Below are 12,547 nucleotides of genomic sequence, written 5' to 3' on the forward strand. Positions count from 1 at the left end.
TACTTTTGGTTGCTAAAGTAAATGTTGTTTTCCTATGTTTGTTCATTTGGTAAAATTATATTTAAATGGTAGTGCTTTTGTACTTTGTTTGATTGCAGGAAATCCTAATGCTTAAATAATGTGGCAAAGTTTTTTGGACCATATTTAAAGTCTGTATTTATGCTGAAACAACAAAGAGATGCAATAGAAGTCGATTTTATTTTAAAAGAAGTGAATAAATACTCTTTATCCCCTTGTAACATAGCACTAAAACGTTTGTGTTTATTGCACACGTAAGTGTGTGTTACTAAGACACGTTTGAACATCATCTGCAATAAAATATCCACGTAGATAAAATTCTGTAGAAATGGCAAATCTTGGTATCAGAGCTCTTCTATCCCTAACAGTTATTAACATATTATTTCTATGAAGGGTTCCCAATCTGTAATTTGAACACACCTGGTGTTACAGTGTCGCACACACTGTGTACTCCACACCTCATTAGCTTCTAATCTTCACATTGTTGTTGAAGAGAATAAGAAATCATAACAAATCCTTATGTTTACTCAAGTAAAACAATTAGCACAGTTAAAGTGCAATAATTGACCATATGTACTAAGATTATATTTAGTGCTATACCGTAGTACAAACCTTCATAAAACGGGTCGTATGTATGGCTCTGGTCCCCTTACCAGCGCGTGTCCCCGGCTCTGGTGCGCTTCCCCGCGAACCCCCTAGGGTGAGGGTAGGTGCCTCGTGGTCAGCAAGTGTGGTGCGGCAAGATAGCCGGCAGCAGGAGGTGCAGGGAGGTTCCGGCGGCTCTCCACTGGGTGGCGCCGCCATTGAGGCGGGCGCCGCCATGTTGGAGTTGACCGTGCGTGCGAGAACACTCACGCATGCGCGGACGAGTGCGGCGGCCATCTTGTGTGTGGCAAAATGGCCACGCATGCGCTGCAGAATGCCAGGAGTTGCGACGGCCATCTAAGAGGTGGCAGACAAAGCGCAGGAGAAGGGAGAGTGGCAGGAAGGCCCCCTAGATGTTGCGCATGCGCAGGAAAGTGGCGCGGCAGTCACTAGGATAGCACAGGTGCAGATAGAAAAAGGTAAGCAGCCATTAGAGAGGTGCCCATGCGGTCTCCATAGGCAAGAGCCTCCTTGGGAACTACAGTTCCAAGGAGGCATAGCTGCAGGCAGTCAGGTGCTTTAGCTTAGCCAATAGGGCTGAGGAATCCTCCTGTTTAGGGGAGGATCTAGTTAGGGATATTAGCAGGATTGCAGGAAGGAAGTCACTCAGGGATGGGAGGCAGACAGGGGAGGAGGTAGGTGTGTAGGGTCAGTGACCAATACACTAGGCCAGAGTAACCTCCCCAGGCCCCAGCTAGCCCTGAGTCATCAGTGAGTTGCTGCAGCTAGGGACAGACCCCAGATAGGGATGCTGCCACCTTAGCTGAGCAGAATAGCTAAGTTGCGACAGTGTTGCTTTGCAGTGCAGCCAGAGAAGTTAGCTTTGGCTGTTTCAGGGAAGGCCCCTCAGGGCAAAGGGGGGTGCTTTCTATAGTATATACAGTGTTATGTGATATCACCGGTGCCAGTTGCACGCGGTGATCGCAGCCAGAGTCTGGGATCAGACAGACTCTACAGTAAGAGATCTTCTGCATGAGGGGACTAGGCCAGAGGTAATCCCCCAGGGCCCAGTTAGTTCCCTGAGCCACTGTAGAAGTGTTCTATGTGCGTGATATAGGGAAGGCCTTAAGATAGGGACTTTTTCCATATAGCTAGAGAGAGAGATATGCTGCAGGACGTTGCCTGAACGCCAGTGCAGCTTGATAGCTGAAAGGAGATCTGGACTCAATAGTAGAGACTGTTCTCAAAGGATCATCTGGCTGGGGGGCCCTCCCAGAGGAGTCAGACGGTGGAATCATTCCTGCAAGGAGTAGCGCGTCACGCAGTTGGACCACGTTGCAGATTTGCTATGTGTTGCTGATTGTCCTGGTCAGGACTATGACAAGGAAAGTATTATAAGTGCACCACTGGGCCCCAACACAGGGAAGCGCTATCCCTCACACTCACCTTATTGTTTGTGGACATAAGGGAATGGTGTGAGATGCTTTAAAAGATTGGTCAATTAAGTTGTCAGCATCACCAGAGTCCATAAAGGCCTGTGCATTCATGAATAAAGTCCCCCATGATGCGTTGATTGGAATCAGGAGCCGTTGACGGGATCTTGGAGGAGGAATAACTGAAATGCCTAGAGATGATTTCCCAACACTCTCTAGGCACTAGCATTTCCCGAATTAGCAGGGCACTTCTGGGTGAAGTGTCCCCTACCACCGCTACCGCCGCAGAACAGATAGACCATTGATACATCTCCTGTGCATCTCCTCTTCGGACAACCTCGTACCAGCTAACTGCATGGGCTCTTTTTCATCTCGAGGGGAACCGGAAGTGGGTTGCGGGAAGAAATCTGGTAGTTTTGCAAGATAGTTCTCGCTCCGTTTGACGTTCTTGAATACACAGGTCCATGCATATACACAGAGCGATGAGGTCCTCCAAATCGCTTGAATCATCTCGGCCAGTTAGCTCATCATTCAGATGCTCGGATAGACTCTGCCAAAAGGCGGCTCCTAAAGTCAGGTTATTTCAACCCACCTCGGCAGCTTGGGTCCAGAATTCAATAGCGTATTACCCCACAGTGCGTGCACCCTGATGGATCCGTGCAGGCGGAGGATACCTATCCTGGGGCATCAAACACCCTCCAATAGTCCTGGATGAAGGCAGTAGAGTCATTTACCAGGGGAACATCACTCTTCCATAATGGAGATGCCCATGCTATGGCCTCGTTGGAGAGCAGGGAGCTGATGTACGCTACCCTTGCCTGATGAGAAGCAAATATGGATGGCTGGAGCTCAAACTGAATGGAGCACTGGTTTCAGAATCCCATGTAGCTAGCAGGATCTCCTCCATAACGTAGACAGGCAGGTATACAGTGTTCCCGAAGGTCTGGAGGAGCCGCGAGTGTGGGGACTGCAGGGATTGGTGCAATCTGGAGGGTATCCAGTCTGGCAGCAATAGTATTCAGAGATGAGATCAGGACCAGTGGTTGGTCTTGGTCCTAAAGCTGTTTCTTGTGGTTTCCGAGAAGATTCCCTTGGGTGGAAACAGTCTTCCCTAACTCAGTGGGGTCCATGTCTGCAGTCAGTGGGGTTGAGGGAGGGGGGTGGGGAGGGGAAAATCCTGCTCAGCTCAAAATAGACTTTCTAGGGAGGTGCTATCAGGGTGAAACATAAGCGTATGGGAGGAGAGAGGAAAGAACCCTTTATGATGCACTCAACCCTACTAAATGAAAATAATAAACTTTTATTAATGTAATGGAAAAAAGCAAACATGACAAATATATTTAAAACCTAAAATGTGTACTGTGCAGTTCTGATGTGCAATCACTCTAGATGACCAGGTAGTGTCATAACTAGTGTGAAGCACAGTAGAATAGTGTAACTATAGATTCTCACAATACTTGTATGGAAGTGGTTCAGTAGATGCACAGTAAATATAACCCTGTCAGGGAAGTAACTGGTGTGCAATCTACATGGGTATTGTGATACACACGAACACTGGGAGCATTGATAGTGCAGCACTGTGTTACAAAACTGCAGTAGGGCACATAGCACTGCTGCATACACAGGAAGCCAAATGCAAACCCAGGCAGGGAAGGACCCCCCTGGTAATAGATCAATGGGAGCGCTGCTGGGAGGTGGGTGCAAGTAAGTATACCCCGTGGTCAACCTGTTTCAACAGGGCTTGGGGGAACCCAGACTAATAGCCAGAACTCACGCTTTGCACCTCCTTTCAGGGGGGAGGGGGGGGGAGAATTCTCACAACCCTACTGTGTAAATATACTTTGGGCTGGCCAGTGCCAGCAGGAGGTCTGATATACCTATTTGCTAGCTAGTGGGATCCACATCTGTGGCCCACATCAAAGTATTAATCTATTCTACAGAGCGTGAGCAAACTCCTATGAGTTTGACATTGCAACAGTACAGCCGGCGTCGCTATGACGTCATCCCGAAGCGCGTTTCGTTCCAGACAAGGGAACTTCTTCCGGGGAGGGAGGACGCCCTGCATAGACCTGCCTTAAATACCCTGTTGTTGCCATGGAGCGCTGGTAACACATTCAGAGGAAAAGTCCCTCCTTTACCTAATGCTGTCAGCGCGGCCCCTGGTATCAGTTACACAAACAGGGTCTATAGCAGGGGTGTCCTGTGGTTAAAAATAGATATGGTGGTTAAAAAACTTTAATAAAGCAGATGCACGCAAAATGACTGGTTGCCTTATTGAATGATGTGATGCATGAATGTACCCTCTTATAATTGCTGTATTATTAAGATCTGAGTACTTATACTGTGATTGTGTAAATGTGATGCATATATGTGCCCTCTAATGATTACTATGTTATGGGAATCTGGGCATTTGAATGGATGCATACATTAGCATAGGGGTACACAATGGTTCTAAGGTAAGTATTGGTAATCCTATACATAAGTGTGTTGGAGGGCTAGGAGGTTAGATAGGCCACATGGTGGAGAGGATCTCACAGGAATGCAATGTAGTTGAAATCCTCATTCAAACCATGAGGTGCCTGCGTGCCCAGAATAAAAATCCATCTAGCCTCTTTCCTCAGTAGGGCATTGTCAATATCGCCTCCACGGAGGCCGAGTGATACATGTTCAATGCCTTGAAATGCCACTGATGTAGTGTCACCGTGATGTGACAGATTGATGTGTCGTGCCAGTGGCGTATCTACTTCATTCCTGATGGTGCTTGCATGTTCCAGGATGCGGCGACGTAGTTGGCGAGAGGTTTTGCCCACATACATCAAACCGCATCTACATGTCGCTAGATAAATCACAGCACTTGTTTTACAGTTGAAGTAGTCCCTAATTGTATATGTGGATGAACCAGTGGCATTTTTGAATGTTTTTCGTGAGTTAATGAAACTACAAGCCTTACAAGTCCCGCACTTGAAAGTGCCCTTTGTGGTGTTACTGAGCCAAGTTGTTGTAGTTGGAGTTTTGTAGTGGCTGTGTACTAGAGTATCAGACAGGTTTTTGGGTATCCTGTATGTAATGGATGGAGTATCAGTAAGCACTGACTTGTATACATCATCCTCCAAGAGGATGTGCCAGTGTTTATTGAGAACCCTTTTGATCTCTCTCCACTGTCTGCTGTACGTGCCAATTATTCTTACTGTACTTGGTTCGTTCACCATTTGTTTTTTGCCATACAGTAACGTGTTGCGGTCTGAATATTTGGCTCGTTTATAAGCTCTGTTAATACAGCTCTTACTGTAGCCTCTATCCATAAACTTCTGGCTCATGATTTGACATTGTTTCTCAAAGTCACTACTTGTGGAGCAGTTTCTTTTTGCTCTTAGAAACTGTCCCACTGGGATGCCCTCAACCTGTGGTCTGGGATGATGACTAGTGAATAACAACAAGTTATTGGTGGCAGTGGCCTTGGTGTGGACTGTAGACTGTAGGATGCCATCGTTATCCTTGAAAATTACCAGGTCCAAGAATGTAATCTGGTCCTGGTTGATTTCACTTGTTAGGCGTAAATTGTGATCATTACAGTTTAGTGCTGTCACGAAGGCATTAAATTCTGCCACTGTCCCATTCCACAGACACAGCACGTCATCAATGTAGCGTGACCATAGTTCGACATGCTGTGTATGTGTCAGCATCTCCTGAGAGAAGACTGTCATCTCCTCCCACCAGCCCAGGTAGATATTTGCATATGTGGGGGCACACGTGGTGCCCATTGCAGTACCCTGGAGTTGGTGGTAGAAGGTGCCCTTAAACAAAAAATAATTGTGCTTTAGAACATAATCCAAGAGCTCAAGTATGAATTCATTATGATTTTTACAATCAGAGCTACGAGTTCTCAGAAAATGTGACACAGATCTGATTCCCACATCATGTTGGATACTGGTATACAGGGATTCCACATCGAGCGATGCCAAGAATGTATCTTTGGATACCTGTATACCGTTTATTCTCCTTAGAATGTCTGTGGTGTCTATTGTGTGGGAAGGAAGATTGGTCACGTATGGTCTCAAAACCTGGTCCAGATAGGTACTGGCAGGTTCATTGACGGATTCTATGCCGGAGACAATAGGTCTTCCAGGGGGGTTAACGGCATTTTTATGTAATTTAGGAATACTATAAAATGTGGCTATTTTAGGCTTCTCAACCATCATATACTTGAATTCTTGTGGTGAGATTACTTTGTTGTCCAGACCCTTCTGTAGAATTTTCCTCAAGCTCTTGGAAAAAGCCAGAGTAGGATCCTGTTGTAACGCAACATAACATTTTTTGTCTTTTAGAAGCCTCACATTTTCTAAGACATATTTGTCTTCTTCTAAGATTACAATGTTCCCCCCTTTGTCCGCGGGCTTGATAATAATCCCTTTTAATTCTGAGAGTTCTTTTAGTGCACTTTTTTCATCTTTTGTGAGGTTTTCTTGACCCCCTCCTGTGGACATTTTTTGGAAATCTTTGGTGACTAGTTTGAGAAACATATTGATGTTAGTATCAGCACTTAATGATGGCGAGAATTTGCTTTTGGGTCTGAGTGTGGTAAAGGGGCCGAGACCAGGAGTTCTATTCGTCTCCTCTTCTAAGGATGACAGTATTTTGAGATATTCACGGTCTTGGTCGTCAGGTCCATGTCTGGCCAGAGCATAATGTAACAATGCTCATCTCAAGACAGGAAGCGACCTGCAGGGCTGAGGTAGGATATTAAATCACTGACCTGAGCCATGAGAAAGAGTCCTGAATTTAGTATAGAGTAGTCAGGGTCATAGGCTTAGATCAAGGTTGGCCGCAAAGGTGCATTGTCGGGGTCACATGCTGGGTTCACGACTGGGTGCAAATCAACAGGAACCAGACAGAAACTATGACACCTGACAAAAGGGACCAGGTGGCCAGAAACATTGTATTATCTGCAAGTTTTTTTGACGATTAAAATGCTGAAACTTTTTGTAAATCACCTGAGTTTGCTGAGCTTTATTCCTTGCAAAGATATATCCTAAAACAGTGTGTCATATGGATTGAGTGCTGCCTTCTACATTTTATTTTGTTGTATATTTTTGTGTGATCATAAATTTTTGGGGGGCATGTTTCTGCTACCTTCTTTAACTTGTTGCCATTTCAAGTTGTCTTTTCTTTTTTTACATAAAGATATATAATGATTGGTGTAACAGGGGACTTATCCCTGTTCAGTAATGTGCCTTTAATCTAGCAGTGTGGTGGTTAACTTCTGGTAGTTAATTACTAAACACCACCTGCCTGATTGAGATGGCTTACAAAAAGCCTGTCTGTTCAAACAGGAAGTGAGAACTCTTTAGCTGACACCTGAGCTGAACTTGGAGACACACTTGTTTCGAGCTCTGCCAAAGTTAGCAGAGCTGCTTTCAAGACACAAGGCCCAAATAAGACTTCTAAACCTGGATGCTGATTTTCTGTGCACGCTCAGTGCGGTTCCAGGAGAACAGAGAAGCTTACTCTACAGCTGATAAACAGATAAGACTTTCATTATTAAGAGACTGCTTATACTGTATCTGCTTATTTTCATGCAATGTTTGGGGCTGGGGAGAAATGCTTGACTAGGGAGATGTGAATTGGTTGCATAGTGTTTTCACTAGAATTACTCCCAAGTGAATGGAAGCTTTGTTCCCCCCCCCTGTGTTTGGATAATTTTCCTGATGAAAAGGAACAGGCACAATAAAGCCTATTATAATTTCACGTTATAAAGCCTCCTAATTGCGTACCTCTGTGAACGTCCGTCCACATATGGTGTCAGAAGTGGGATAAGAGGTGTCCTTGTAGTTAAAAAGGACCGGAGTTTTTATGTGAAATTTTTTGTTATGTTTTTTTGCCTACAAACAGTCTAAACAACTTGAAAAAAACAAAAAACCCTCATGCAGCAGAGATCGGATTTAAAGGTGTACACACCACTGAAACTTACACTGCACTGAAACTTACAAAACCACAGATGGACTCTTTTCCCCAATCCCAAGAGACTGCTGAAGCAGGTAAACCTTTAATTACCTATCACAAAGTGTAATACGGTCATTGAAATAGGGATTTTGCCTTCTAGCCATAGTCAGGGTTCAAGAAGTGAGTCAGCCCTTAAAAAGGGATAGGTTTTTCTTGTTTTCAAAAGTTTCGCTGAAGCAGTGAAAACAGATGGTGACCCACGAGTGGTACTGATTTTGCAAATAAAGGTTGCCACACCGCATAGGGCTACCAGCTGTGAATGGAGTATATGCAGAAAAGTGTGAAAATTGATACAAAGACTGTGCTCAAGCAGGGGTATTTTTAGCAAACAAATGCTGAGTGTAAAATTGCCCTATAAAGAAAAAGTTTTTTCAAAGCCAATTGCTGAGTGTTGAGTCCACTGCAAAGAATGTTTTTTTTCTGCAAGTAAAAAAGTATGCCTATTATCTTAGGAGCAAAACAGACACCCAAAGTGTGAAGTGTGAATGCCATAATACCCAAAGATGAGACTGAAAATTACTGAATTCAGGCAGAAAACCAAATTCTGTTGCTGAAGCGGAGGGATTTCACCTAGCAAATAAATGGTGTATAGCAAATAGACTTTTTTACCTAGCAACTGCACAATCTTGTATACCTGATAAGAGAAAATGCATGCACAGTACTGCTGATATTAAAAAAAAAAAAAAATTACCCAAGAAAGAAAAATCTACAGAGATGCCTGTGAGAGCCATGACCTCTACAAGCAAAATATGCCCATCTGTAGGACTATCACAATTGGGGGTTCTAGCAAATACAGTGGCAACAGCTGCAATAGCGCCTCCTGAGGTCAGGAAGAAAATGACACCTGATAGCCTAAAAATGGAGGACAAGATGCAGCGTTCCTGTAATGAACCCTACCCCACTGAAGAGTGGCCCTTCCAGTCCAATAAAGAGGAAGACATCTCTTACGGGGAACCCGAACCGAGTCACACCCACAAAACACCCCAAGAATGGTGGGGGTGCCTGAACTCGGCACGAACAGAAAAGACCGCTCCCTTTGATGACGAATATGATCAGCAGGAGACAGAGCGGGAGCAGTGGATCACCGAATATTTCCATCAGCTATTACAGTTGCAAGAAAAGCCGGGTGGATCCAGTGACCCTGCTAAAACTTCAAATAAAGATGGAGACCCCAGTATCCCTGAAGGGACGGTGTCATCCAAATCAAAAAGGAAGAAAAAGAAAAGCGGTTCTTCACTTACCGTGGAAGTAACAGACACGTCCGCAGATCCTGTGGAGAAAAAGGGGGACCGAGATGCCCTGCAGCCTAGCGAAAATGGAGAATTCGTCCCACGTATAACCGAATATCCAGAGGGCCCAAGGCAGAAGTCGTGTACCCCAAAGAAGTGTCTGTGCCAACAGTGAGGAACCTTCAACCAGTCATCCCAGGGAAGTGGAGCCGGAACCAGTGAGTGACGATCCCTTGACCAGCCCTGAAGACGCCCTGAAAATTGCCAGGCATGACTGTGATCTGCTCTGTGAAGAATTGGAAAGGGAAAAAAATAATAATGCTGAGCTACAGAAGACTGTGCTCGCAATTTACTCTGTGGCCAAGACTGAATTGGAGGATCTCAAGACTGAGCTAGATACTGCAACGGCTACTATTTCCGCCATGGATGTAAAGCAGAGCCAGTCTGACAAAATGGTGGCTACGCTAAAGTGGAAGTATGAGGAGGCACTGAAGCAGATGACAGTCTTCCAGCAAGAGGTTTACACTCTGCGCATAGAGTTGAATGCCTCACGACAGGAGGTCAACAGTGGCCGGATAGAAGTGGACGTAGCTCAGAAAGAGGTTCAGACACTCCACAGAGCACTGGATGCCTCACATCATGAGACCAACAGCTGCTGCACAGACCTGGAAGTTTCCAGAAAGGAACTACACAGTCTCACTGAGGAGCTGGACATTTCAAGGAAAATTATCCTACATCTTAACTTAGATCTCAAAGTCTCTCAGAAGGAGCTTCAGAACTTAAACCTGGAGATGGAAGTCTCACGCCAGGAAACAGCTTGCCTCCAAGCAGATGTGCAAAAATGGAAGGTGGACTGCAAGGAAGCCCTGAATAGTACAGAGACTGAAAAAAGAGAAAATTTAAGATTAAAAAAAGAAAATTCTGAGTTGACAGAATACGTCAAGGGAAAGAATGAAGAGCTGCAGGCTCTTAAAGAAATAAATAAACTTTTGAAAGAGGAAATGTTTGAAGCAGAGCACCGACTGCAGAACCAACTGCAAGGTCTGCGTACACCCCTCCAGTATGCTGAGGAGAAGCAGCAAACGCTGCAGGAAGAAAAGCTGCAGGCTGCTAAAGAGGTACAAGCGCTGCAGGAACGTCTGAATACCCAGTACGTCCCCACAGAGCAGTATGAGGAGCTAAAGGCCACGCTGCAGGTCTTCAGAGCATCATTGGAGGCGGAGCTTCGATACCAGGTGACTCTGTATGAGAGGGAGCGTGAGAAGGCTCAGAAACTGGAGCAAGAGCTGGGAGACAGAGAGACTGTTCCATTCCCTTGAGTCAGTACACCAAGGAGAAAACAGATGCAGCGGCAACCTTGACGACAAAAATTACAGAGCTCCAGAATATGAAGGAGACTCTGATACAGATTCCTCCAATACGGAAAAAGGTATTGGCACTGCCCAAGCACCAGTGTCCCACAGTAACTAATGCCCGTGAGGACAAGGGTACAGTCAGAGTTGGGGACTCCACGCAACTTCAAAACAAAAATACGAAGTTTGAGCCACCAAAGAAAGCACTAGCCAAATCTACAGCTGCCCAACAGGCAACAAACAGAGGTAGGAGTGCAGAATACTTAGCTGAAGAAGCTGAACTGGTTACTCCGTGGTGTGGAGAAGCTGCAGAAAGACCGCTTCAAGAGCAGAAAACTCCAAGGGCTAGTCCTAACTGCTCTACAACTGTTGCCATACACTTTGTCTACAAAAAGAGGAGTGCCCGACGCAACAGAAATCTCAAGAACGCGCAAGCAATAAGAAGACTTTACGTGGAAAAAGTCCTCCTCGAGCGACTGAGGAGTGCTGATCTCAAGCACCTTCGGGAGGAGACAAAAATAAATTGGAGAAAGGGCTCCAATCCCAGCGGGACAGAAGGTTCTCTTCCTCCATCCACTCTCATTCAAGTCACAGAAAGATCTCGAATGAGAGTGGAAGGATGGGCTTTGGCCGTGGTAAGCCTGAGCTTCCCACAAACAGGGGAGGTATGTAACAGGGGACTTATCCCTGTTCAGTAATGTGCCTTTAATCTAGCAGTGTGGTGGTTAACTTCTGGTAGTTAATTACTAAACACCACCTGCCTGATTGAGATGGCTTACAAAAAGCCTGTATGTTCAAACAGGAAGTGAGAACTCTTTAGCTGACACCTGAGCTGGACTTGGAGACACACTTGTTTTGAGCTCTGCCAAAGTTAGCAGAGCTGCTTTCAAGACACAAGGCCCAAATAAGACTTCTAAACCTGGATGCTGATTTTCTGTGCACGCTCAGTGTGGTTCCAGGAGAGCAGAGAAGCTTACTCTACAGCTGATAAACAGATAAGACTTTCATTATCAAGAGACTGCTTATACTGTATCTGCTTATTTTCTGTATCTGCTATGTTTGGGGCTGGGGAGAAATGCTTGACTAGGGAGATGTGAATTGGTTGCATAGTGTTTTCACTAGAATTACTCCCAAGTGAATGGAAGCTTTGTTCCCCCCCCCCTGTGTTTGGATAATTTTCCTGATGAAAAGGAACAGGCACAATAAAGCCTATTATAATTTCACGTTATAAAGCCTCCTAATTGCGTACCTCTGTGAACGTCCGTCCACAATTGGATTAAATACAAGTATTTGAGTGAAACATCGCATAATTTCTACTGTATATAGTTATTCTATTTATGTTTGTTGGAAAAAAGTTAAAAACCACTGCAAAATCAATGTTTAAATTGGAAGGTAAATGTTCCTTAACTGCAGGTAAGTTATTCAATTAATAAGAACACTGGCCTCTCTGCAGTCAAGGAAAGCATTCCAGGTCTCTATGGCCGTGAAATAACTAATGTAGGTCGTTGCATGTTATAAAAGAAATAAGAGAATTACTTGTTTAATTTCAGATATTTGCAAAAGGACTGCATCCATAAACCTGGGTTCTTGTGATAGTGGCGAGGGATCCCTTGCTGATGTACGACTATCCCTCTTAGATCACAGAAGTTGGGGAAATGAGAATCCCCTTTATGGAGCGAATGGAAATGAACAGGATAATAGCTTTTCAGGAAACACAGCAGGAATAACAAATGATGTTACAACATTTCATACACAAGGTAAAATGGCTTTCTAAAATGACGTAGAAGAATTTGAAATAGTGTTAAGAATAGACAGGCGACACTCTGCTACAATTAAATATGCTCCTTTTGAAGCTCACCGACTCACTGACAATGCCCTATTGGTGACGAATGTTGAGTGACTATACTGATGAAATGCAACCTAATTCCAA

General features: G+C 44.8%; 1 protein-coding gene across 1 annotated transcript in view; it reads left to right on the plus strand.

Moving 5' to 3' along the window:
* C5H12orf42 (chromosome 5 C12orf42 homolog) overlaps positions 1-12,547 on the plus strand; it is a 456,508-nt gene that overhangs the window by 224,597 nt on the left and 219,364 nt on the right. The window contains exon 7 of the mRNA XM_075599098.1: positions 12,168-12,374. Coding sequence (XP_075455213.1) covers positions 12,168-12,374 — 207 coding nt within the window. The remainder of the gene's footprint in view (positions 1-12,167; positions 12,375-12,547) is intronic.

The sequence above is a fragment of the Ascaphus truei genome, chromosome 5 (assembly GCF_040206685.1).
Source record: "Ascaphus truei isolate aAscTru1 chromosome 5, aAscTru1.hap1, whole genome shotgun sequence".
Lineage (NCBI taxonomy): Eukaryota > Metazoa > Chordata > Amphibia > Anura > Ascaphidae > Ascaphus > Ascaphus truei.